This window comes from Heptranchias perlo, unplaced genomic scaffold (genome assembly GCF_035084215.1).
Source record: "Heptranchias perlo isolate sHepPer1 unplaced genomic scaffold, sHepPer1.hap1 HAP1_SCAFFOLD_1425, whole genome shotgun sequence".
NCBI classification, from domain to species: Eukaryota; Metazoa; Chordata; class Chondrichthyes; order Hexanchiformes; family Hexanchidae; genus Heptranchias; species Heptranchias perlo.
Window position 1 is genome coordinate 4006 of NW_027138673.1, and position 27671 is coordinate 31676.

Consider the following 27671-nt stretch of genomic DNA (forward strand, 5'->3'; position numbering starts at 1 on the left):
CCCCGCACCCAGTTTTCCGGTATCTCTTCTCTAAAGTTGACATTGTTTAAATGTGATGGAGTTTGTGGTTTGATTGTGCAAGATGTGCAGGCCCTCGGCACTCCCGGAACTGCCTTGTGGATAGACAAGATTTCTGCCTGAGATTAAGTAAATTCCCCGCCCCTTGTGTTCCTTGCAATTGCTTCCAGCTTCCTCATTCTGTTCAGGTTCCTCCTGTCACACTCTCTCCCTCCACCAATACTGACCTTCCCACCAACCGTCCACACTCAGACGTCACAGTCACACAACCAGAGGGAATAAGGCAGCTCCAGCAGCCCCCAGTCAGCCCAGCAAGATCCCAGCGGAATAGAGAGACACAAGTTAAAGTGAGTTACTGTGTGTACACACTGAGGGTTAATGTAAGTTACTGTGTGTACACACTGAGGGTTAATATGAGTTACTGTGTGTACACACTGAGGGTTAATATGAGTTACCTTGTGTACACACTGAGGGTCAATGTGAGTTACTGTGTGTACACACTGAGGGTTAATGTGAGTTACTGTGTGTACACACTGAGGGTTAATATGAGTTACCTTGTGTACACACTGAGGGTCATGTGAGTTACTGTGTGTATACACTGAGGGTCAATGTGAGTTACTGTGTGTACACACTGAGGGTTAATGTGAGTTACTGTGTGTACACACTGAGGGTCAATGTGAGTTACTGTGTGTACACACTGAGGGTCAATGTGAGTTACTGTGTGTGCACACTGAGGGTCAATGTGAGTTACTGTGTGTACAGACAGAGGGTTAATGTGAGTTACCTAGAAGGACAAGAGCAGCAGGTACATGGGAACAACACCACCTGCACGTTCCCCTCCAAGTCACACTCCATCCCGACTTGGAAATATATCGCCGTTCCTTCATTGTCGCTGGGTCAAAATCCTGGAACTCCCTTCCTAACAGCACTGTGGGAGAACCTTCACCACACGGACTGCAGCGGTTCAAGAAGGCGGCTCACCACCACCTTCTCAAGGGCAATTAGGGATGGGCAATAAATGCCGGCCTCGCCAGCGACGCCCACATCCCGTGAACGAATGAAAAAAAAGTTACTGTGTGTACACACTGAGGGTTAATGTGAGTTACTGTGTGTACAGACTGAAGGTCAAGTGAGTTAATGTGTGTACACACTGAGGGTTAATGTGAGTTACTGTGTGTACACACTGAGGGTTAATGTGAGTTACTGTGTGTACACACTGAGGGTTAATGTGAGTTACTGTGTGTACACACTGAGGGTTAATGTGAGTTACTGTGTGTACACACTGAGGGTTAATGTGAGTTACTGTGTGTACACACTGAGGTTAATGAGACATACTGTGTGTGCACAAATCTTTTCCCAAAGGTAGGGGAGTCTATAACGAGGGGGCATAGATTTAAGGTGAGAGGGGAGAGATACAAAAGGGTCCAGAGGGGCAATTTTTTCACTCAAAGGGTGGTGAGTGTCTGGAACGAGCTGCCAGAGGCAATAGTAGAGGCGGGTATAATTTTGTCTTTTAAAAAGCATTTGGACAGTTACATGGGTAAGATGGGTATAGAGGGATATGGGCCAAGTGCAGGCAATTGGGACTAGCTTAGTGGTATAAACTGGGCAACATGGACATGTTGGGCCGAAGGGCCTGTTTCCATGTTGTAAACTTCTATGATTCTATAATGTGAGTTACTGTGTGTACAGACTGAGTGTTAATGTGAGTTACTGTGTGTACACACTGAGGGTCAAGTGAGTTACCGTGTGTACACACTGAGGGTTAATGTGAGTTACCGTGTGTATACACTGAGGGTTAATGTGAGTTACTGTGTGTACACACTGAGGGTTAATGTGAGTTACTGTGAGTACACACTGAGGGTTAATTTGAGTTACTGTGTGTACACACGAAGGGTTAATATGAGTTACTGTGTACACACTGAGGGTTAATGTGAGTTACTGTGTGTACAGATTGAGGGTTAATTTGAGTTACTGTGTGTACACACTAAGGGTTAATATGAGTTACTCTGTGTACAGACTGAGGGTTAATGTGAGTTACTGTGTGTACATACTGAGGGTGAAGTGAGTTACCGTGTGTACACACTGAGGGTTAATGTGAGTTACTGTGTGTACACACTGAGGGTTAATTTGAGTTACTGTGTGTACACACTGAGGGTTAATGTGAGTTACTGTGTGTACACACTGAGGGTTAATGTGAGTTACTGTGTGTACACACTGAGGGTTAATTTGAGTTACTGTGTGTACACACTGAGGGTTAATGTGAGTTACTGTGTGTACACACTGAGGGTTAATGTGAGTTACTGTGTGTACACACTGAGGGTTAATTTGAGTTACTGTGTGTACACACGAAGGGTTAATGTGAGTTACTGTGTGTACACACTGAGGGTTAATGTGAGTTACTGTGTGTACACATGAAGGGTTAATGTGAGTTACTGTGTGTACACACTGAGGGTTAATGTGAGTTACTGTGTGTACAGACTGAGGGTTAATGTGAGTTATTGTGTGTACACACTGAGGGTTAATGTGAGTTACTGTGTGTACAGACTGAGGGTTAATGTGAGTTATTGTGTGTACACACTGAGGGTCAAGTGAGTTACAGTGTGTACACACTAAGGGTTAATATGAGTTACTCTGTGTACAGACTGAGGGTTAATGTGAGTTACTGTGTGTACAGACTGAAGGATAATATGAGTTACTGTGTGTACACACTGAGGGTTAATGTGAGTTACTGTGTGTACAGACTGAAGGATAATGTGAGTTACTGTGTGTACACACTGAGGGTTAATGTGAGTTACTGTGTGTACACACTGAGGGTCAATGTGAGTTACTGTGTGTACATGCAATAACTCACATTAAGAGTGAGCCAGAAAGCAGGTAACTATAGACCAGTCAGCCTAACATCTGTCATTGGGAAAATGCTGGAATCCATTATTAAGGAAGTAGTAGCAGGACATTTGGAGACTTGTAATACAATCCAGGAGAGTCGTCATGGTTTTATGAAGGGGAAATCATGTCTGACAAATTTATTAGAGTTCTTTGAGGAAGTAACGGGCGGGGTGGATAAAGGGGAACCAATGGATGCAGTATATTTGGGTTTCCAAAAGGCATTCGATAAGGTGCCACATAAAAGATTACTGCACAAGATAAGAGCTCATGGTGTTGGGGGTAATATACTGGCATGGATAGAGGATTGGCTAACGAACAGAAAACAAAGAGTCGGGATAAAAGGGTCATTTTCAGGATGTCAATCTGTAACTAGTGGGGTGCCACAGGGCTCAGTGCTGGGGCCTCAACTATTTACAATATATATCAATGACTTGGATGAAGGAACAGAGTGTCTTGTGGCCAAATTTGCTGATGATACAAAGATAGGTGGAAAAGCAAGTTGTGATGAGGACACAAAGTGTCTGCAAAGGGATATTGACAGGTTAAGTGAATGGGCAAAAATTTGGCAGATGGAATATAATGTGGGAAAATGTGAAGTCATCCACTTTGGGAGGAAAAATAAAAAAGCAAAATATTATTTGAATGGAGAAATACTACAAAATGCTGCGGTACAGAGGGATCTGGGTGTCCTCGTACATGAAACACAAAAAGTCAACATACAGGTGCAGCAGGTAATCGGCAAACAGAATATTGGCCTTTATTTCTAGGGGGATGGAGTATAAAAGCAGGGAAGTCATGCTCCAACTGTACAGAGTGCTGGTGAGACCACACCTGGAGTACTGTGTACAGTTCTGGTGCCCTTATTGAAAGAAGGACATACTTGCACTGGGGGCAGTTCAGAGAAGGTTCACTAGGTTGATTCCGGGTATGGAAGGGTTGTCTTACGAGGAAAGATTGAACAGGTTGGGTCTGTACTCATTGGAGTTTAGAAGAATGAGAGGAGATCTTATTGAAACATACAAGATTCTGAGGGGACTCGATAGGGTAGATGCTGAGAGGATGTTACCCCTCATGGGGGAATCTAAAACTAGGGGGCATAGTCTCAGGATAAGGGGTCGCCTGTTTAAGACGGAAATGAGGAGGAATTTCTTCTCCCAGAGGGTCGTGAATCTTTGGAATTCTTTACCCCAAAAAGCTGTGGAGGCCGAGTCATTGAATAAATTCAAGGCTGAGTTAGACAAATTTTGATCAGCGAGGGAGTCAAAGGATATGGGGAAAGGGCGGGAAAGTGGAGTTGAGGTAAAAATCAGATCAGCCATGATCTCATTAAATGGCAGAGCAGGATCGAGGGGCCGAATGGCCTACTCCTGCTCCTATCTCCTGTGGTCTTATGGTCACACTGAGGGTTAATATGAGTTACTGTGTGTACACACTGAGGGTTAATATGAATTACTGTGTGTACACACTGAGGGTTAATATGAGTTACTGTGTGTACATGCAATAACTCACATTAAGAGTGAGCCAGAAAGCAGGTAACTATAGACCAGTCAGCCTAACATCTGTCATTGGGAAAATGCTAGAATGCATTATTAAGGAAGTAGTAGCAGGACATTTGGAGACTCATAATGCAATCAAGGAGAGTCAACATGGTTTTATGAAGGGGAAATCATGTCTGACAAATTTATTAGAGTTCTTTGAGGAAGTAACGGACAGGGTGGATAAAGGGGAACCAATGGATGCAGTTTTTTTGCAGTCCGAGATCGTAGAGACAGTCTGAGATCGTAGTGACATTCTGAGAACTTTGTGACAGCCCGAGATCGTAGGGACCGTCCGAGATCATAGTTACAGTTCGAGACCATAGGGACAGCCCGAGATCGTAGGGACAGCCGAAATCTCGGACTGTCACAAAGTTCTTGGAATGTCACTACGATCTCGGACTGTCCCTAAGGTCACGGACTGTCCCTAAGGTCACGGACTGTCCCTACGATCTCGGACTGTCCCTACGATCTCGGACTGTACCTAAGGTCACGGACTGTCCCTACGATCTCGGACTGTCCCTAAGGTCACGGACTGTCCCTAAGGTCACGGACTGTCCCTACGATCTCGGACTGTCCCTACGATCTCGGACGGTCCCTAAGGTCACGGACTGTCACTACGATCTCGGACTGTCCCTAAGGTCACAGACTGTCCCTAAGGTCACGGACTGTCCCTACGATCTCGGACTGTCCCTAAGGTCACGGACTGTCCCTACGATCTCGGACTGTCCCTAAGGTCACGGACTGTCCCTACGATCTCGGACTGTCCCTAAGGTCACGGACTGTCCCTAAGGTCACGGACTGTCCCTACGATCTCGGACTGTCCCTAAGGTCACGGACTGTCCCTACGATCTCGGACTGTCCCTAAGGTCACGGACTGTCCCTAAGGTCACGGACTGTCCCTACGATCACGGACTGTCCCTAAGGTCACGGACTGTCCCTAAGGTCACAGACTGTCCCTACGATCTCGGACTGTCCCTAAGGTCACGGACTGTCCCTACGATCTCGGACTGTCCCTAAGGTCACGGACTGTACCTAAGGTCACGGACTGTCCCTACGATCACGGACTGTCCCTAAGGTCACGGACTGTCCCTAAGGTCACAGACTGTCCCTACGATCTCGGACTGTCCCTAAGGTCACGGACTGTCCCTAAGGTCACGGACTGTCCCTACGATCTCGGACTGTCCCTCAGGTCACGGACTGTCCCTAAGGTCACGGACTGTCCCTAAGGTCACGGACTGTCCCTACGATCTCGGACTGTACCTAAGGTCACGGACTGTCCCTACGATCTCGGACTGTCCCTACGATCTCGGACTGTACCTAAGGTCACGGACTGTCCCTACGATCTCGGACTGTCCCTACGGTCACGGACTGTCCCTACGGTCACGGACTGTCCCTACGATCTCGGACTGTACCTAAGGTCACGGACTGTCCCTACGATCACGGACTGTCCCTAAGGTCACGGACTGTCCCTACGGTCACGGACTGTCCCTACGATCTCGGACTGTCCCTAAGGTCACGGACTGTCCCTACGATCTCGGACTGTCCCTAAGGTCACGGACTGTCCCTAAGGTCACGGACTGTCCCTAAGGTCACGGACTGTCCCTACGATCTCGGACTGTACCTAAGGTCACGGACTGTCCCTACGATCTCGGACTGTCCCTACGATCTCGGACTGTACCTAAGGTCACGGACTGTCCCTACGATCTCGGACTGTCCCTAAGGTCACGGACTGTACCTAAGGTCACGGACTGTCCCTACGATCTCGGACTGTCCCTAAGGTCACGGACTGTACCTAAGGTCACGGACTGTCCCTACGATCTCGGACTGTCCCTAAGGTCACGGACTGTCCCTAAGGTCACGGACTGTACCTAAGGTCACGGACTGTCCCTACGATCTCGGACTGTCCCTAAGGTCACGGACTGTCCCTACGATCTCGGACTGCAAATAAACTGCATCCATTGGTTCCCCTTTATCCACCCTGCCCATTACTTCCTCAAATTGTCGGGACAGTCCAAGACCTTTGTGATAGTCCAAGACCTTAAGGACAGTCCGAGATCGTAGTGACAGTCCGAGACCTTTGTGACTGTCCGAGATCGTAGTGACAGTCTGAGATCGTATGGACAGCTCGAGATCGAAGGGACAGCCCAAGCTCGTAGGGACAGTCCGAGACCTTAGGGACAGTTCGAGACCCTAGGGACAGTCCGAGATCGTAGGGACAGCTCGAGATCGAAGGGACAGCCCAAGCTCATAGGGACAGTCCGAGACCTTAGGGACAGTTCGAGACCCTAGGGACAGTCCGAGATCGTAGGGACAGTCCGAGATCGTAGGGACAGTCCGAGATCGTAGGGACAGTCCGAGATCTTTGTGACCGTCCGAGACCTTAGTGACAGTCCGAGACCTTAGTGACAGTCCGAGACCTTAGTGACAGTCCGAGACCTTAGGGACAGTCCGAGACCTTAGTGACGGGAATGTCCGAGACCTTCGTGACGGTCCGTGACCATATGGACTGTCCGAGATCGTAGGGATAGTCCGAGACCTTAGGGACAGTCCGAGATCATTGGGACAGCCCGAGACCCTCGGGATTGTCTGAGATGTTAGTGATGTTCCAAGACTGTAGTGACAGTCCAAGACCTTAGTGACAGTCCGAGATCGTAGGGACAGCCCGAGATCGTAGGGACAGCCCGAGATCGTAGGGACAGTCCGAGATCATTGGGACAGCCCGAGACCCTCGGGATTGTCTGAGATGTTAGTGATGTTCCAAGACTGTAGTGACAGTCCGAGACCTTAGGGACAGTCTGAGATCGTTGGGACAGTCTGAGACCGTAGGGACAGTCCGAGATCGTAGTTACAGTCTGAGACCGTAGTGGCGGGACAGTCCGAGACCGGAGTGACAGTCCGAGACCGTAGTGACAGTCCGAGACCGGAGTGACAGTCCGAGACCGGAGTGACAGTCCGAGACCGGAGTGACAGTCCGAGACCGTAGGGACAGTCCGAGACCGTAGGGACAGTCCGTGATCGGAGTGACAGTCCGAGATCGGAGTGACAGTCCGAGACCGTAGGGACAGTCCGAGACCGTAGGGACAGTCCGAGATCGGAGTGACAGTCCGAGATCGGAGTGACAGTCCGAGATCGGAGTGACAGTCCGAGACCGTAGGGACAGTCCGAGACCGTAGGGACAGTCCGAGATCGTAGGGACAGTCCGAGACCGTAGGGACAGCCTAACACCGTAGGGACAGACCGAGATCGTAGGGACAGTCCGAGATCGTAGGGACAGCCTAACACCATAGGGACTGTGGAAAACCATACAGACCACATTAATGTAGAAATACGTGAACAGTTACTTGACCATAAAAAGAGAAAAGCATGATGGGTATTTGACCAATGTTAACTCCTTGACTCCCATACACGGGGTAGTTACAATTTCACACACACACACAGAAAGACACAATTGTCCTTGGTACGTTGATAATTAAGTTGGCTGTCCAGGTGCTTGGTACTGTCTGGCCTCCCCCCCTCCCCCCGTGCAGATAAGGGTATTGCTGGCTTATAATATAATGAGAATACAGTTTCTTGAGAGGCCATGTGGCCTTGATTCTGACTTCAGCCCTGTGATTAACCAGCTTTGGAATTTAGGGAGGTAATGTTCTCGAGCCTGCGAAGCCTGCTACCTGCCAAAACAGGAATGAGCTATGGAGTCCAGAGGAGGCAGGCTCACTGCTTGATTGACTAACCACTTGAACTAATGGGGAATGTACATGTACGCCCATATTCTATGATAGACAGATATTGCTGATTGAACTGTATAAATGTAGGGGGCGTCCTTTGTCCGGGGAAGTGGTAGTTCTGACTATTGTCAGAGCAGATCTTCCCTTGAGCTCAAGTTTCTCTTAATTAAAATTCTTACTTGTCTGAAAATAAGTGTTTGGAGTTAATGCATTGTATATAAGGGGTAATTAAGTTTTCGACAGGACAGTCTGAGATCGTAGGGGCAGACTGAGATCGTAGGGGCAGTCTGAGATCGTAGGGACAGCCCGAGATCGTTGGGACAGTCTAAGACCATAGGGACAGCCTAACACCGTAGGGACAGTCCGAGATCAGAGTGGGGAAGTCTGAGATCGTAGGGACAGCCCGAGACCTTAGTGACGGGACTGTCTGAGACCTTCGTGACAGTCCGATACCGTAGCGATTGGACAGTCCAAGATCGTAGTGACGGGACAGTCTGGGATCGTAGGGACAGTCCGAGACCGTAGAGACAGTCCGAGACCTTAGTGACAGTCGGAGACCTTAGCGACGGGACTGTCTGAGACCTTCGTGACAGTCCAAGATTGTAGGGACAGTCCAAGACCTTAGTGACAGTCCGCGACCGTATGGACTGTCCGAGATCGTAGGGATAGTCCGAGACCTTAGGGACAGTCCGAGATCGTTGGGACAGTACGAGACCGTAGGGACAGCCCGAGACCCTAGGGATTGTCCGAGATGTTGGTGATGTTCCAAGACCGTAGTGGCAGTCCGAGACCGTAGTGGCGGGACACTCTGAGATCGTAGCGACAGTCCGAGATCGTAGCGACAGTCCGAGATCGTAGCGACAGTCCGAGATCCTAGGCATTGTCTGAGCCATTAGTGATGTTCCACGACCGTAGGGACAATCCGAGATCGTAGTGACAGTCCAAGACCGTAGGGACAATCCGAGATCGTAGTGACAGTCCAAGACCGTAGGGACAGTCCGAGATCGGAGTGGGGAAGTCTGAGATCGTAGGGACAGTGCGAGATCGGAGTGGGGAAGTCTGAGATCGTAGGGACAGTCCGAGACCGTAGGGACAGCCCGAGACCGTAGGGACAGTCAGAGACCCTAGGGACAGTCCGAGACCCTAGGGACAGTCCGAGACCCTAGTGACAGTCCGAGACCTTAGTGACAGTCCGAGACCGTAGGGACAGTCCGAGACCTTAGTGACAGTCCGAGACCTTAGTGACAGTCCGAGACCGTAGGGACAGTCCGAGACCGTAGGGACAGTCCGAGACCTTAGTGACAGTCCGAGACCGTAGGGACAGTCCGAGACCTTAGGGACAGTCCGAGACCGTAGGGACAGTCCGAGACCTTAGTGACAGTCCGAGACCGTAGGGACAGTCCAAGACCGTAGGGACAGTCCGAGACCTTAGTGACAGTCCGAGACCGTAGGGACAGTCCGAGACCGTAGGGACAGTCCGAGACCGTAGGGACAGTCCGAGACCGTAGGGACAGTCCGAGACCGTAGGGACAGTCCGAGACCCTAGGGACAGTCTGAGATCGTAGGGACAGTCCGAGACCTTAGTGACAGTCCGAGACCGTAGGGACAGTCCGAGACCGTAGGGACAGTCCGAGATCGTAGGGACAGTCCGAGACCTTAGTGACGGGACAGTCCGAGATCGTAGGGACAGTCCGAGACCTTAGTGACAGTCCGAGACCTTAGGGACAGTCCGAGATCGTAGGGACAGTCCGAGATCGTAGGGACAGTCCGAGACCTTAGTGACGGGACAGTCCGAGATCGTAGGGACAGTCCGAGACCTTAGTGACGGGACAGTCCGAGATCGTAGGGACAGTCCGAGACCTTCGTGACAGTCCGAGATCGTAGGGACAGTCCGAGATCGTAGGGACAGTCCGAGACCTTAGTGACAGTCCGAGATCGTAGGGACAGTCCGAGACCTTAGTGACAGTCTGAGATCGTAGGGACAGTCCGAGACCTTAGGGACAGTCCGAGACCTTAGTGACAGTTCGAGATCGTAGGGACAGTCCGAGACCTTACTGACAGCCCGAGACCTTAGGGACAGTCCGAGATCGTAGGGACAGTCCGTGACCTTAGGGACAGTCCGAGACCTTAGGGACAGTCCGAGATCGTAGGGACAGTCCGAGATCGTAGGGACAGTCCGTGACCTTAGGGACAGTCCGAGACCTTAGGGACAGTCCGAGACCTTAGTGACAGTCCGAGATTGTAGGGACAGTCCGAGACCTTAGTGACAGTCCGAGATCGTAGGGACAGTCTGAGACCTTAGTGACAGTCCGAGATCGTAGGGACAGTCCGAGACCTTAGTGACAGTCCGAGACCGTAGGGACAGTCCGAGACCGTAGGGACAGTCCGAGACCGTAGGGACAGTCCAAGACCTTAGTGACAGTCCGAGACCGTAGGGACAGTCCGAGACCGTAGGGACAGTCCGAGACCCTAGGGACAGTCTGAGATCGTAGGGACAGTCCGAGACCTTAGTGACAGTCCGAGACCTTAGTGACAGTCCGAGACCGTAGGGACAGTCCGAGACCGTAGGGACAGTCCGAGATCGTAGGGACAGTCCGAGACCTTAGTGACGGGACAGTCCGAGATCGTAGGGACAGTCCGAGACCTTAGTGACAGTCCGAGACCTTAGGGACAGTCCGAGATCGTAGGGACAGTCCGAGATCGTAGGGACAGTCCGAGATCGTAGGGACAGTCCGAGACCTTAGTGACGGGACAGTCCGAGATCGTAGGGACAGTCCGAGACCTTAGTGACGGGACAGTCCGAGATCGTAGGGACAGTCCGAGACCTTCGTGACAGTCCGAGATCGTAGGGACAGTCCGAGATCGTAGGGACAGTCCGAGACCTTAGTGACAGTCCGAGATCGTAGGGACAGTCCGAGACCTTAGTGACAGTCTGAGATCGTAGGGACAGTCCGAGACCTTAGGGACAGTCCGAGACCTTAGTGACAGTTCGAGATCGTAGGGACAGTCCGAGACCTTACTGACAGCCCGAGACCTTAGGGACAGTCCGAGATCGTAGGGACAGTCCGTGACCTTAGGGACAGTCCGAGACCTTAGGGACAGTCCGAGATCGTAGGGACAGTCCGAGATCGTAGGGACAGTCCGTGACCTTAGGGACAGTCCGAGACCTTAGGGACAGTCCGAGACCTCAGTGACAGTCCGAGATTGTAGGGACAGTCCGAGACCGTAGGGACAGTCCGAGACCTTAGGGACAGTCTGAGACCTTAGTGACAGTCCGAGACCGAAGGGACAGTCCGAGACCTTACTGACAGTCCGAGACCTTAGGGACAGTCCGAGACCTTAGGGACAGTCCGAGACCTTACTGACAGTCCGAGACCTTAGGGACAGTCCGAGACCTTAGGGACAGTCCGAGACCGAAGGGACAGTCCGAGACCTTACTGACAGACCGAGACCTTAGGGACAGTCCGAGACCTTAGGGACAGTCCGAGACTGCAGGGACAGTCCGAGACCTTAGGGACAGTCCGAGATCGTAAGGACAGTCCGAGACCTTAGGGACAGTCCGAGACCGAAGGGACAGTCCGAGACCGTAGCGATTGGACAGTCTGGGATCGTAGGGACAGTCCGAGACCGTAGAGACAGTCCGAGATCTTAGTGACAGTCCGAGACCGTAGTGACAGTCCGAGATCTTAGTGACAGTCCGAGACCGCAGGGACAGTCCGAGACCTTAGGGACAGTCCGAGATCGTAAGGACAGTCCGAGACCTTAGGGACAGTCCGAGACTGAAGGGACAGTCCGAGACCGAAGGGACAGTCCGAGACCGTAGCGATTGGACAGTCCGAGACCGTAGCGATTGGACAGTCTGGGATCGTAGGGACAGTCCGAGACCGTAGTGACAGTCCGAGACCTTAGTGACAGTCCGAGACCTTAGTGACAGTCCGAGATTGTAGGGACAGTCCGAGACCTTAGTGACAGTCCGAGATCGTAGGGACAGTCCGAGACCTCAGTGACAGTCCGAGATTGTAGGGACAGTCCGAGACCTTAGTGACAGTCCGAGATCGTAGGGACAGTCTGAGACCTTAGTGACAGTCCGAGATCGTAGGGACAGTCCGAGACCGTAGGGACAGCCCGAGACCGTAGGGACAGTCCGAGACCCTAGGGACAGTCCGAGACCCTAGTGACAGTCCGAGACCCTAGTGACAGTCCGAGACCGTAGGGACAGTCCGAGACCTTAGTGACAGTCCGAGACCTTAGTGACAGTCCGAGACCTTAGGGACAGTCCGAGACCGTAGGGACAGTCCGAGACCGTAGGGACAGTCCGAGACCTTAGTGACAGTCCGAGACCGTAGGGACAGTCCGAGACCTTAGTGACAGTCCGAGACCGTAGGGACAGTCCAAGACCGTAGTGACAGTCCAAGACCTTAGTGACAGTCCGAGACCGTAGGGACAGTCCAAGACCGTAGGGACAGTCCAAGACCTTAGTGACAGTCCGAGACCGTAGGGACAGTCCGAGACCGTAGGGACAGTCCGAGACCGTAGGGACAGTCCAAGACCTTAGTGACAGTCCGAGACCGTAGGGACAGTCCGAGACCGTAGGGACAGTCCGAGACCCTAGGGACAGTCTGAGATCGTAGGGACAGTCCGAGACCTTAGTGACAGTCCGAGACCTTAGTGACAGTCCGAGACCGTAGGGACAGTCCGAGACCGTAGGGACAGTCCGAGATCGTAGGGACAGTCCGAGACCTTAGTGACGGGACAGTCCGAGATCGTAGGGACAGTCCGAGACCTTAGTGACAGTCCGAGACCTTAGGGACAGTCCGAGATCGTAGGGACAGTCCGAGATCGTAGGGACAGTCCGAGACCTTAGTGACGGGACAGTCCGAGATCGTAGGGACAGTCCGAGACCTTAGTGACGGGACAGTCCGAGATCGTAGGGACAGTCCGAGACCTTCGTGACAGTCCGAGATCGTAGGGACAGTCCGAGATCGTAGGGACAGTCCGAGACCCTAGGGACAGTCTGAGATCGTAGGGACAGTCCGAGACCTTAGTGACAGTCCGAGACCTTAGTGACAGTCCGAGACCGTAGGGACAGTCCGAGACCGTAGGGACAGTCCGAGATCGTAGGGACAGTCCGAGACCTTAGTGACGGGACAGTCCGAGATCGTAGGGACAGTCCGAGACCTTAGTGACAGTCCGAGACATTAGGGACAGTCCGAGATCGTAGGGACAGTCCGAGATCGTAGGGACAGTCCGAGACCTTAGTGACGGGACAGTCCGAGATCGTAGGGACAGTCCGAGACCTTAGTGACGGGACAGTCCGAGATCGTAGGGACAGTCCGAGACCTTCATGACAGTCCGAGATCGTAGGGACAGTCCGAGATCGTAGGGACAGTCCGAGACCTTAGTGACAGTCCGAGATCGTAGGGACAGTCCGAGACCTTAGTGACAGTCTGAGATCGTAGGGACAGTCCGAGACCTTAGGGACAGTCCGAGACCTTAGTGACAGTTCGAGATCGTAGGGACAGTCCGAGACCTTACTGACAGTCCGAGACCTTAGTGACAGTCCGAGACCGTAGGGACAGTCCGAGACCGTAGGGACAGTCCGAGATCGTAGGGACAGTCCGAGACCTTAGTGACGGGACAGTCCGAGATCGTAGGGACAGTCCGAGACCTTAGTGACAGTCCGAGACATTAGGGACAGTCCGAGATCGTAGGGACAGTCCGAGATCGTAGGGACAGTCCGAGACCTTAGTGACGGGACAGTCCGAGATCGTAGGGACAGTCCGAGACCTTAGTGACGGGACAGTCCGAGATCGTAGGGACAGTCCGAGACCTTCATGACAGTCCGAGATCGTAGGGACAGTCCGAGATCGTAGGGACAGTCCGAGACCTTAGTGACAGTCCGAGATCGTAGGGACAGTCCGAGACCTTAGTGACAGTCTGAGATCGTAGGGACAGTCCGAGACCTTAGGGACAGTCCGAGACCTTAGTGACAGTTCGAGATCGTAGGGACAGTCCGAGACCTTACTGACAGCCCGAGACCTTAGTGACAGTCCGAGACCCTAGTGACAGTCCGAGACCTTACTGACAGCCCGAGACCTTAGGGACAGTCCGAGATCGTAGGGACAGTCCGTGACCTTAGGGACAGTCCGAGACCTTAGGGACAGTCCGAGATCGTAGGGACAGTCCGAGATCGTAGGGACAGTCCGTGACCTTAGGGACAGTCCGAGACCTTAGGGACAGTCCGAGACCTTAGTGACAGTCCGAGATTGTAGGGACAGTCCGAGACCTTAGTGACAGTCCGAGATCGTAGGGACAGTCTGAGACCTTAGTGACAGTCCGAGATCGTAGGGACAGTCCGAGACCTTAGTGACAGTCCGAGACCTTAGTGACAGTCCGAGACCGTAGGGACAGTCCGAGACCGTAGGGACAGTCCGAGACCTTAGTGACAGTCCGAGACCGTAGGGACAGTCCGAGACCGTAGGGACAGTCCGAGACCCTAGGGACAGTCTGAGATCGTAGGGACAGTCCGAGACCTTAGTGACAGTCCGAGACCTTAGTGACAGTCCGAGACCGTAGGGACAGTCCGAGACCGTAGGGACAGTCCGAGATCGTAGGGACAGTCCGAGACCTTAGTGACGGGACAGTCCGAGATCGTAGGGACAGTCCGAGACCTTAGTGACAGTCCGAGACCTTAGGGACAGTCCGAGATCGTAGGGACAGTCCGAGATCGTAGGGACAGTCCGAGATCGTAGGGACAGTCCGAGACCTTAGTGACGGGACAGTCCGAGATCGTAGGGACAGTCCGAGACCTTAGTGACGGGACAGTCCGAGATCGTAGGGACAGTCCGAGACCTTCGTGACAGTCCGAGATCGTAGGGACAGTCCGAGATCGTAGGGACAGTCCGAGACCTTAGTGACAGTCCGAGATCGTAGGGACAGTCCGAGACCTTAGTGACAGTCTGAGATCGTAGGGACAGTCCGAGACCTTAGGGACAGTCCGAGACCTTAGTGACAGTTCGAGATCGTAGGGACAGTCCGAGACCTTACTGACAGCCCGAGACCTTAGGGACAGTCCGAGATCGTAGGGACAGTCCGTGACCTTAGGGACAGTCCGAGACCTTAGGGACAGTCCGAGATCGTAGGGACAGTCCGAGATCGTAGGGACAGTCCGTGACCTTAGGGACAGTCCGAGACCTTAGGGACAGTCCGAGACCTCAGTGACAGTCCGAGATTGTAGGGACAGTCCGAGACCGTAGGGACAGTCCGAGACCTTAGGGACAGTCTGAGACCTTAGTGACAGTCCGAGACCGAAGGGACAGTCCGAGACCTTACTGACAGTCCGAGACCTTAGGGACAGTCCGAGACCTTAGGGACAGTCCGAGACCTTACTGACAGTCCGAGACCTTAGGGACAGTCCGAGACCTTAGGGACAGTCCGAGACCGAAGGGACAGTCCGAGACCTTACTGACAGTCCGAGACCTTAGGGACAGTCCGAGACCTTAGGGACAGTCCGAGACTGCAGGGACAGTCCGAGACCTTAGGGACAGTCCGAGACCTTAGGGACAGTCCGAGACCTTAGGGACAGTCCGAGACCGAAGGGACAGTCCGAGACCGTAGCGATTGGACAGTCTGGGATCGTAGGGACAGTCCGAGACCGTAGAGACAGTCCGAGATCTTAGTGACAGTCCGAGACCGTAGTGACAGTCCGAGATCTTAGTGACAGTCCGAGACCGCAGGGACAGTCCGAGACCTTAGGGACAGTCCGAGATCGTAAGGACAGTCCGAGACCTTAGGGACAGTCCGAGACTGAAGGGACAGTCCGAGACCGAAGGGACAGTCCGAGACCGTAGCGATTGGACAGTTCGAGACCGTAGCGATTGGACAGTCTGGGATCGTAGGGACAGTCTGGGATCGTAGGGACAGTCCGAGACCGTAGTGACAGTCCGAGACCTTAGTGACAGTCCGAGACCTTAGTGACAGTCCGAGACCGAAGGGACAGTCCGAGACCTTAGTGACAGTCCGAGACCTTAGTGACAGTCCGAGACCTTAGGGACAGTCCGAGACCTTAGGGACAGTCCGAGACCGCAGGGACAGTCCGAGACCTTAGGGACAGTCCGAGATCGTAAGGACAGTCCGAGACCTTAGGGACAGTCCGAGACCGAAGGGACAGTCCGAGACCGTAGCGATTGGACAGTCTGGGATCGTAGGGACAGTCCGAGACCGTAGAGACAGTCCGAGATCTTAGTGACAGTCCGAGACCGTAGTGACAGTCCGAGATCTTAGTGACAGTCCGAGACCGCAGGGACAGTCCGAGACCTTAGGGACAGTCCGAGATCGTAAGGACAGTCCGAGACCTTAGGGACAGTCCGAGACTGAAGGGACAGTCCGAGACCGAAGGGACAGTCCGAGACCGTAGCGATTGGACAGTCCGAGACCGTAGCGATTGGACAGTCTGGGATCGTAGGGACAGTCTGGGATCGTAGGGACAGTCCGAGACCGTAGTGACAGTCCGAGACCTTAGTGACAGTCCGAGACCTTAGTGACAGTCCGAGACCGAAGGGACAGTCCGAGACCTTAGTGACAGTCCGAGACCGTAGCGATTGGACAGTCCAAGACTGTAGCGATTGGACAGTCCGGGATCGTCGGGACAGTCTGGGATCGTAGGGACAGTCCGAGACCATAGAGACAGTCCGAGACCGTTGGGACAGTCCGAGACCTTAGGGACCGTCCGAGACCTTAGGGACCGTCCGGGATCGTAGTGACAGCCCGAGATCGTAGTGTCACTCCGAGATCGTACAGACGGTCCGAGACCGTAGTGACAGTCCGTGAACGTAGGGACAGTCCGAGATCGTAAGGACAGCCAGAGACGTTAGTGACAGTCGAAGATCGTAGGGACAATCCGAAATCGTAGGGACAGTCTGAGATCGTAAGGACAGCCCAAGATCGTGGGGACAGTCCAAGACCTTAGTGCCTGTCCGAGATCGTAGGGACAGTCCGAGATCGTAAGGACAGTCTGAGACCTTAGTGACAGTCCGAGATCATAGGGACAGTCCGAGACCTGAGTGACAGTCTGTGGACATAGGGACAGTCCGAGATCGTAAGGACAGCCAGAGACGTTAGTGACAGTCAAAGATCGTAGGGACAATCCGAAATCGTAGGGACAGTCTGAGATCGTAAGGACAGCCCGAGATCATACGAACAGTCCCAGACCGTAGGGACAGCCCAAGATCATGGGGACAGTCCAAGACCTTAGGGACAGTCCGAGATCGTAGGGACAGTCCGAGACCTTAGGGACAGTCCGAGATCGTAGGGACAGTCCGAGACCTTAGGGACAGTCCGAGACCTTAGTGACAGTCCGAGATCGTAGGGACAGTCCGAGACCGTAGTGACAGTCCGAGACCGTAGTGACAGTCCGAGACCTTACTGACATTCCGAGAACGTAGTGACAGTCCGAGACCGTAGTGACAGTCCGAGACCTTACTGACATTCCGAGACCGTAGTGACAGTCCGAGACCGAAGGGACAGTCCGAGACCTTAGTGACAGTCCGAGACCTTAGTGACAGTCCGAGACCGAAGGGACAGTCCGAGACCGAAGGGACAGTCCGAGACCGTAGTGACAGTCCGAGACCGTAGGGACAGTCCGAGACCGTAGTGACAGTCCGAGACCGAAGGGACAGTCCGAGACCGAAGGGACAGTCCGAGACCGTAGTGACAGTCCGAGACCGAAGGGACAGTCCGAGACCTTAGTGACAGTCCGAGACCTTAGGGACAGTCCGAGACCGAAGGGACAGTCCGAGACCTTAGTGACAGTCCGAGACCTTAGTGACAGTCCGAGACCGTAGTGACAGTCCGAGACCGAAGGGACAGTCCTAGACCGTAGTGACAGTCCGAGACCGAAGGGACAGTCCGAGACCGTAGTGACAGTCCGAGACGGTAGTGACAGTCCGAGACCGTAGTGACAGTCCGAGACCGAAGGGACAGTCCGAGACCCTAGGGACAGTCCGAGACCGTAGGGACAGTCCGAGACCTTACTGACAGTCCGAGACCACAGTGACGGGACAATCCGAGACCAAAGGGACAGTCCGAGATCGTAGGGACAGTCCGAGACCTTAGGGACAGTCCGAAACCTTAGGGACAGTCCGAGATCGTAAGGACAGTCTGAGACCTTAGTGACAGTACGAGACCTGAGTGACTATGGTTACATTCCATATCCAATTAGAGGGTGAGAAGGTTGGTTCTCAAACAAGCGTCCTGAGCTTGAATAAAGGAGACTATGATGGTATGAGAGCGGAATTGCTTAAAGTGGACTGGGAAAATAGATTAAAGGGTAAGACGGTACATGAGCAGTTGTGTTCATTTAAGGAGTTATTTTACAACTTTCAAAAAATATATATTCCACTGAGGAAAAAAGGGTGTAAAAGAAACGACAGCCATCCGTGGCTAAGTAAAGAAATTAAGGATAGTATCCGACTAAAAACAAGGACATATAAGGTAGCCAAACTTAGTGGGAGGATAGAAGATTGGGAAGTCTTCAAAAGACAGCAAAAAGTAACGAAAGGATTGATTAAGAAAGGGAAGATAGATTATGAAAATAAATGAGCAAAAAATATAAAAACAGATAGCAAGAGTTTCTATAGTTATATAAAAAGAAAAAGGGTGACTAAGGCAAACGTAGGTCCCTTAGAGGATGAGACCGGGAAATTAATGGTGGGAAACATGGAGATGGCAAAAATGCTGAACAAATATTTTGTTTCAGTCTTTACGGTAGAGGACACTAAGAATATCCCAACACTGGACAAACAGGGGGCTCTGGGGGGGGAGGAGCTAAATACGATTAAAATCACTAAGGAATTGGTACTCAGTAAATTAATGGGACTCAAGGCGGATAAATCCCCTGGACCTGATGGCTTACATCCTAGGGTCTTGAGGGAAGTGGCAGTAGGGATTGTGGATGCTTTGGTAATAATTTTCCAAAATTCTCTGGACTCGGCAAAGGTCCCGGCAGATTGGAAAACTGCTAATGTAACACCCTTATTTAAAAAGGGTAGTAGGCAGAAGGCTGGAAATTATTGACCAGTTAGCTTAACATCTGTGGTGGGTAAAATTTTGGAGTCTATTATTAAGGAGACAGTAGCGGAACATTTGGATAAACATAATTTAATAGGACAAAGTCAGCATGGCTTTACGAAGGGGAAATCATGTCTGACAAATTTGCTTGAGTTCTTTGAGGACATAACGTACAGGGTGGAGAAAGGGGAACCAGTGGACGTAGTGTATTTAGACTTCCAGAAAGCATTCGACAAGGTGCCACATAAAAGATTATTGCTCAAGATAAAGAATCACTGGATTGGGGGTAATATTCTGGCATGGGTGGAGGATTGGTTATCGAACAGGAAGCAGAGAGTTGGGATAAATGGTACATTCTCGGACTGGCAACCAGTAGCCAGTGGTGTTCCGCAGGGGTCGGTGCTGGGTCCCCAACTCTTTACAATCTATATTAACGATTTGGAGGAGGGGACCGAGTGTAACATATCAAAGTTTGCAGATGATACAAAGATGAGAGGGAAAGTGGAGAGTGAGGAGGACATAAAAAACCTACAAGGGGATATAGACAGGCTGGGTGAGTGGACGGAGATTTGGCAGATGCAATACAATATTGGAAAATGTGAGGTTTTGCACTTTGGCAGGAAAAATCAGAGAGCAAGTTATTATCTTAATGGCGAGAAACTGGAAAGTACTGCAGTACAAAGGGATCTGGGGGTCCTAGTGCAAGAAAATCAAAAAGTTAGTATGCAGGTGCAGCAGGTGATCAAGGCCAATGGAATGTTGGCTTTTATTGCTAGGGGGATAGAATATAAAAACAGGGAGGTATTGCTGCTGTTATATAAGGTATTGGTGAGACCGCACCTGGAATACTGCATACAGTTTTGGTCTCCATACTTAAGAAAAGACATACTTGTTCTCGAGGCAGTACAAAGAAGGTTCACTCGGTTAATCCCGGGGATGAGGGGGCGGACATATGAGGAGAGGTTGAGTAGATTGGGACTCTACTCATTGGAGTTCAGAAGAATGAGAGGCGATCTTATTGAAACATATAAGATTGTGAAGGGGCTTGATCGGGTGGATGCGGTAAGGATGTTCCCAAGGATGGGTGAAACTAGAACTAGGGGGAATAATCTTAGAATAAGGGGCTGCTCTTTCAAAACTGAGATGAGGAGAAATTTCTTCACTCAGAGGGTGGTAGGTCTGTGGAATTTGCTGCCCCAGGAAGCTGTGGAAACTACATCATTAAATAAATTTAAAACAGGAATAGACAGTTTCCTAGAAGTAAATGGAATTCGGGGTTACGGGGAGCGGGCAGGAAATTGGACATGAATTTAGATTTGAGGTTAGGATCAGATCAGCCATGATCTTATTGAATGGCGGAGCAGGCTCGAGGGGCCGATTGGCCTACTCCTGCTCCTATTTCTTATGTTCTTATGTTCTTAGTGACGGGACTGTCCGAGACCTTCGTGACAGTCGGAGACCCTAGGGACAGTCGGAGACCCTAGGGACAGTCGGAGACCCTAGGGACAGTCGGAGACCCTAGGGACAGTCGGAGACCCTCGGGACAGTCGGAGACCCTAGGGACAGTCGGAGACCCTAGGGACAGTCGGAGACCTTAGTGACAGTCCGAGATCGTAGGGACAGTCCGAGACCGTAGTGACGGGACAGTCCGAGACCGTCGTGGCGGGACAGTCTGAGATCGTAGCGACAGTCCGAGATCTTAGTGACAGTCCGAGATCGTAGGGACAGTCCGAGACCGTCGTGGCGGGACAGTCTGAGATCGTAGCGACAGTCCGAGATCGTAGCGACAGTCCAAGATGGTAGGGACAACCCGAAATTGTTGGTACAGTACAAGACCTTAGGGACAGTCCGAGACCAAAGGGCCAGTCCGAGACATTAGTGACAGTCCAAGACCGTCGTGACGGGACAGTCCGGGATCGTCGGGACAGTTCGAGATCTTAGGGACAGTCCGAGACCGTAGGGACCGTCCGAGATCTTAGGGACCGTCCGAGATCTTAGGGACCGTCCGAGATCTTAGGGACCGTCCGGGATCGTAGTGACAGCCCGAGATCGTGGGGACAGTCCAAGACCTTAGTGACTGTCCGAGACCTTCGTGATAGTCGGAGACCTTAGTGACGGGACTGTCAGAGCCCTTTGTGACAGTCCGAGACCCTAGGGACAGTCCGAGACGTTAGTGATGTTCCGAGACCGTAGTGACAGTCAGAGATCGTAGTGACAGTCAGAGATCGTAGTGACAGTCAGAGACCGTAGTGACAGGACAGTCCGAGACCGTAGGGACAGTCCGAGATCCTAGGGATTGTCTGAGTCGTTAGTGATGTTCCATGACCGTAGGGGCAGTCCGAGATCGTAGGGACTGCCCGAGATCGTAGGGACAGTCTGAGAGCGTAGGGACAGCCGGAGATCGTAGGGACAGTATGAGACCATAGGGACAGCCCGAGAGTGTTGGGACAGTCCGAGACCTTAGTGACTGGACTGTCCGAGATCGTAGGGACAGTCCGAGATCGTAGGGACAGTCCGAGATTGTTGGGACAGACCGAGACCCTAGGGATTGTCTGAGACGTTAGTGATGTTCCACGACCGCAGGGACAGTCCGAGATCGTAGTGACAGTCCGAGATCGTAGTGACAGCCAGAGATCGTAGTGACAGCCAGAGATTGTAGTGACAGTCCGAGATCGTAGTGACAGTCCGAGATCGTAGTGACAGCCAGAGATCGTAGTGACAGTCCGAGATCGTAGTGACAGTCCGAGATCGTAGTGACAGCCAGAGATCGTAGTGACAGTCCGAGATCGTCGGGACAGCCCGAGATCGTAGGGACAGTTCGAGATCGTAGTGACAGTCCGAGATCGTAGTGACAGCCAGAGATCGTAGTGACAGTCCGAAATCGTAGTGACAGCCCGAGATCGTCGGGACAGTCCGAGATCGTAGGGACAGTCCAAGATCGTAGGGACAGTCCGAGATCGTAGTGACAGTCCGAGATCGTCGGGACAGTCCGAGATCGTAGTGACAGTCCGAGATCGTAGTGACAGTCCGAGATCGTAGTGACAGCCCGAGATCGTCGGGACAGTCCGAGATCGTAGGGACAGTCCGAGACCGTAGTGACAGTCCGAGATCGTAGGGACAGTCCGAGACCGTAGTGACAGTCCGAGATCGTAGGGACAGTCCGAGACCGTAGGGACAGTCCGAGATCGTAGTGACAGCCAGAGAGTGTAGGGACAGCCCGACACCTTATGGACAGTCCGAGACCGTAGGGACAGCCCGAGATCGTAGGGACAGTCCGAGATCGTAGGGACAGTCCGAGATCGTAGGGACAGTCCGAGACCGTAGGGACAGTCCGAGACCGTCGGGACAGTCCGAGATCGTAGGGACAGTCCGAGATCGTAGGGACGGTCCAAGACCGTCGGGACGGCCCGAGATCGTAGGGACGGCCCGAGATCGTAGGGACGGCCCGAGATCGTAGGGACGGCCCGAGATCGTAGGGACGGCCCGAGATCGTAGGGGCAGTACGAGACCGTAGGGACAGCCCGAGATCGTAGGGACAGCCCGAGATCGTAGGGGCAGTACGAGACCGTAGGGACAGCCCGAGATCGTAGGGACAATCCAAGACCATAGGGACAGCCCAAGATTTTAGGGACAATCCAAGATCGTACGGACAGTCCGAGACCCTATGGACAGTCCGAGACCATAGTGACAGCCCGAGATCGCAGTGACAGTTTGAGACCTTAGGGACAGCCCGAGACCTTTTTGACAGTCGAAGATCGTAGTGACAGTCCGAGACCAGAGGGACAGTCCTAGATTGTAAGGACAGCCCAAGATCGTACGGACAGTCTGAGACCGTAGGACAACCCGAGATCGTAGGGACAGCCTGAGATCGTAGGGACAATCCGACACCTTAGTGACAGTCTGAGATCATAGGAGCAGTCCGAGACCGTAGGGAGAATCCAAGAGCAAAGGGACAGCCCGAGATCGTAGGGATAGTCCGAGACGGTAGGGACAACCCGAGATCGTAGGTACAGTACAAGATCTTAGGGACAGTCCGAGACCCTAGGGATTGTCTGAAATGTTAGTGATGTTCCGAGACCGTAGTGACAGCCAGAGATCGTAGGGACAGTCCGAGACCGTAGGGATTGTCTGAAATGTTAGTGATGTTCCGAGACCGTAGGGACAGCCAGAGATCGCAGTGACAGTCCGAGACCGTAGGGACAGTCCGAGACCGTAGGGACAGTCCGAGACCGTAGGGACAGTCCGAGACCGTAGGGACAGTCCGAGACCGTAGTGACGGCCAGAGACCGTAGGGACGGCCCGAGACCGTAGGGACGGCCCGAGACCGTAGGGACGGCCCGAGACCGTAGGGACGGCCCGAGACCGTAGGGACGGCCCGAGATCGTAGGGACAGTCCGAGATTCTTCCTCCCAAAGTGAATAACCTCACATTTCCCCACATTATGCAGTCCCAGACCATGGTGACTTAGCGACAGTATGAGATTGTGGTGACAGTCTGAGACGAAAGGGACAGTCCCAGACTGTAGTGAATATCCCAGACGGTAGGGACAGTCCCAGACTGCAGTGAATATCCCAGACGGTAGGGACAGTCCCAGACTGTAGTGAATATCCCAGACGGTAGGGACAGTCCCAGACTGTGGTGAATGTCCCAGACGGTAGGGACAGTCCCAGACTGTGGTGAATATCCCAGACGAAAGGGACAGTCCCAGACTGTAGTGAATATCCCAGACGGTAGGGACAGTCCCAGACTGCGGTGAATATCCCAGACGGTAGGGACAGTCCCAGACTGTGGTGAATATCCCAGACGGTAGGGACAGTCCCAGACTGTAGTGAATATCCCAGACGGTAGGGACAGTCCCAGACTGTGGTGAATGTCCCAGACGGTAGGTACGGTCGGAGACGGTGGGGATGGTTGGAGAATGGGGGGACGGTCGGAGAACGCGGGGACGGTCAGAGACGGGGGGGACGGTGGGAGACGAGGGGGACGGTCGGAGAATGGGGGGACGGTCAGAGAACGCGGGGACAGTCGGAGAACGGGGGGACGGTCGGAGAACGGGGGGACGGTCGGAGACGGGGGGGGGACGGTCGGAGAACGGGGGGACGGTCGGAGAACGGGGGGACGGTCGGAGAACGGGGGGACGGTCAGAGACGGGGGGGGATGGTGGGAGAACGGTGGGAGACGGGGGGGGACGGTGGGAGAACGGGGGAACGGTGGGAGAACGGGGGTGACGGTGGGAGACGGGGGGGGACGGTCGGAGAACGGGGGGACGGTCGGAGAACGGGGGGACGGTCGGAGACGGTGGGGACGGTCGGAGAACGGGGTGACGGTCGGAGAACGGGGTGACGGTCGGAGAACGGGGTGACGGTCGGAGAACGGGGTGACGGTCGGAGAACGGGGGGACGGTCGGAGAACGGGGGGACGGTCGGAGACGGTGGGGACGGTCGGAGAATGGGGGGACGGTCGGAGACGGTGGGAGACGGTGCGGACGGTGGGGACGGTCGGAGACGGTGGGGACGGTCGGAGAATGGGGGGACGGTTGGAGACGGTCGGGGAATGGGGGGACGGTCGGAGACGGTCGGGGAATGGGGGGACGGTCGGAGACGGTGAGGACGGTCGGAGACGGTGAGGACGGTCGGAGACGGTGGGGACGGGTGGGGACGGTCGGGGAATGGGGGGATGGTCGGGGACGGTCGGAGACGGTGGGGACAGTCGGAGACGGTGGGGACGGTCGGGGAATGGGGGGACGGTCGGAGACGGTGGGGACGGTCGGAGACGGTGGGGACGGTCGGGGAATGGGGGGACGGTCGGAGACGGTGGGGACGGTCGGAGACGGTGGGGACGGTCGGAGAATGGGGGGACGGTCGGAGAATGGGGGGACGGTCGGGGAATGGGGGGACGGTCGGGGAATGGGGGGACGGTCGGAGACGGTTGGGACGGTCGGGGAATGGGGGGACGGTCGGAGACGGTGGGGACGGTCGGGGAATGGGGGGACGGTCGGAGACGGTGGGGACGGTCGGAGACGGTTGGGATGGTCGGAGACGGTGAGGACGGTCGGGGAATGGGGGGACGGTCGGAGAATGGGGGGACGGTCGGAGACGGTGGGGACGGTCGGGACGGTCGGGGAATGGGGGGACGGTCGGAGACGGTGGGGACGGTCGGAGACGGTGAGGACGGTCGGGGAATGGGGGGACGGTCGGAGAATGGGGGGACGGTCGGAGACGGTGGGGACGGTCGGAGACGGTTGGGACGGTCGGAGACGGTGGGGACGGTCGGGGAATGGGGGGACGGTCGGAGAATGGGGGGACGGTCGGAGACGGTGGGGACGGTCGGAGACGGTGGGGACGGTCGGGGAATGGGGGGACGGTCGGAGACGGTTGGGACGGTCGGAGACGGTTGGGACGGTCGGAGACGGTGAGGACGGTCGGGGAATGGGGGGACGGTCGGAGACGGTGAGGACGGTCGGGGAATGGGGGGACGGTCGGAGACGGTGAGGACGGTCGGGGAATGGGGGGACGGTCGGAGACGGTGAGGACGGTCGGAGACGGTGGGGACGGTCGGAGACGGTGGGGACGGTCGGAGACGGTTGGGACGGTCGGAGACGGTGAGGACGGTCGGGGAATGGGGGGACGGTCGGAGACGGTGGGGACGGTCGGAGACGGTGGGGACGGTCGGGGAATGGGGGGACGGTCGGAGACGGTGGGGACGGTCGGAGACGGTTGGGACGGTCGGAGACGGTGAGGACGGTCGGGGAATGGGGGGACGGTCGGAGAATGGGGGGACGGTCGGAGACGGTGGGGACGGTGGGAGAATGGGGGGACGGTCGGAGACGGTGGGGACGGCTGGACACAAAGTGCAAGAATCAATATCTCTCTAAGTCTAACTTTTAATATCACTTTTTTTTGGAAGATATCCCCCGAGGATTGTGTGTGGACAGAGGGAGAATGGTGAAGTACCACATTCGACTGTACGAGGACTCCGATTACCAAACGGTGCGGGACATTTACACAGCAGGAGTGCAGCAACACATCCCTCGGGCGTGCCGACATCTGCTGAAGCAGCAGTGGCTCCACGCCATTGTGGTGCTGGTCTTCTGTCTGCTGCTGCTCTTGTCCAGCTCGCTCCTGCTCACACTGGTGGTTATGGCTCTCTTGGTGGCTCTAGGACACCAGCTGGTGAAGCATCTCTGGTCCGAGATCATCAAGCAGAACCTGCAGGAGGACCTGTTGGACATCAGGAAGTCCTACATGGACCGGGCAGACGCCTGCTTCTGGGTGGTGGAGTGCAATGGGGCTGTGGTAGGGACAGTGGGCGCTGAACCCTCAAAAGCATCCGCCCATGACTTGGAACTGAAACGGATGAACGTGACCAAGGAATACCGAGGCTGTGGCATTGCCAAAGCTCTGTGCCAGACGGTGCTGGACTTTGCCCAGTGTCAGGGCTTCAGTGGCATTGTGCTTCGGACCTCCATCATCCAACACGAGGCCCAGAGTCTCTACCACAAGATGGGCTACAGACTGGTGGACAAGGTGCTCGTACCCAGGGTCCTGGCCAAACTCAGCAACTACATCATCTACAAATACCGATACCAGATCCCTGCCAGCAACTGAGCCTGGGACCAAACCCCAGGAGGCTGGACCCTGAAAACAAGAACCATAGTCCCCCAGACAGTCCTCAGGGCCAGGGTGGGAGCCTTGTCAAAGGGAAGGGCCCAGATTGCCATGCTTATTAAAGGGGAGGGCACAGATTGCACTGCTTATTAAAGGGGAGGGCCCAGATTGCACTGCTTATTAAAGGGGTGGGGTCCAGTTTGCCATGCTTATTAAAGGGGAGGGCACAGATTGCACTGCTTATTAAAGGGGTGGGGTCCAGTTTGCCATGCTTATTAAAGGGGAGGGCACAGATTGCACTGCTTATTAAAGGGGTGGGGTCCAGTTTGCCATGCTTATTAAAGGGGTGGGTTCCAGATTGCCATGCTTATTAAAGGGGAGGGCACAGATTGCACTGCTTATTAAAGGGGAGGGCACAGATTGCACTGCTTATTAAAGGGGAGGGCACAGATTGCACTGCTTATTAAAGGGGTGGGGTCCAGTTTGCCATGCTTATTAAAGGGGAGGGCACAGATTGCACTGCTTATTAAAGGGAAGGTTCCACAATGTGTCCCTTATTAAAGGGACCGTTATAGGTTGTCACAATCATTAAAAAGAAAGAACGAAAGAAAGATCTTCCATTTCTATAGCGCCTTTCACGACCTCAGGACGTCTCAAATCGCTTTTCAGCCAATGAAGTATTTTATTTTGAAGTGCAGTCACTGTTGTAATGCAGGAAACGTGGCAGCTAATTTGTGCACAGCAAGATACCACAAACAGCAATGTGATAAATGATCAGATCATCTGTTTCAGTGATGTTGGTTGAGGGATAAATAATGGTAAAGACA

At 53.7% G+C, this 27671-nt stretch overlaps 1 protein-coding gene across 1 annotated transcript; it reads left to right on the forward strand.

Annotated features, from left to right (window-relative positions):
* Positions 1–27671, forward strand: LOC137308886 (probable N-acetyltransferase camello). The gene is made up of 2 exons (XM_067977321.1): positions 1–365; positions 26144–27671. Exon 2 carries the CDS (start codon positions 26179–26181, stop codon positions 26842–26844), a length of 666 nt encoding a protein of 221 aa, XP_067833422.1. The 5' UTR covers positions 1–365; positions 26144–26178; the 3' UTR covers positions 26845–27671.

Coding starts and splice junctions, on each gene's coding strand:
- LOC137308886 (XM_067977321.1), top strand. CDS start 26,179: ATGGTGAAGTACCACATTCGACTGTACGAGGACTCCGATTACCAAACG.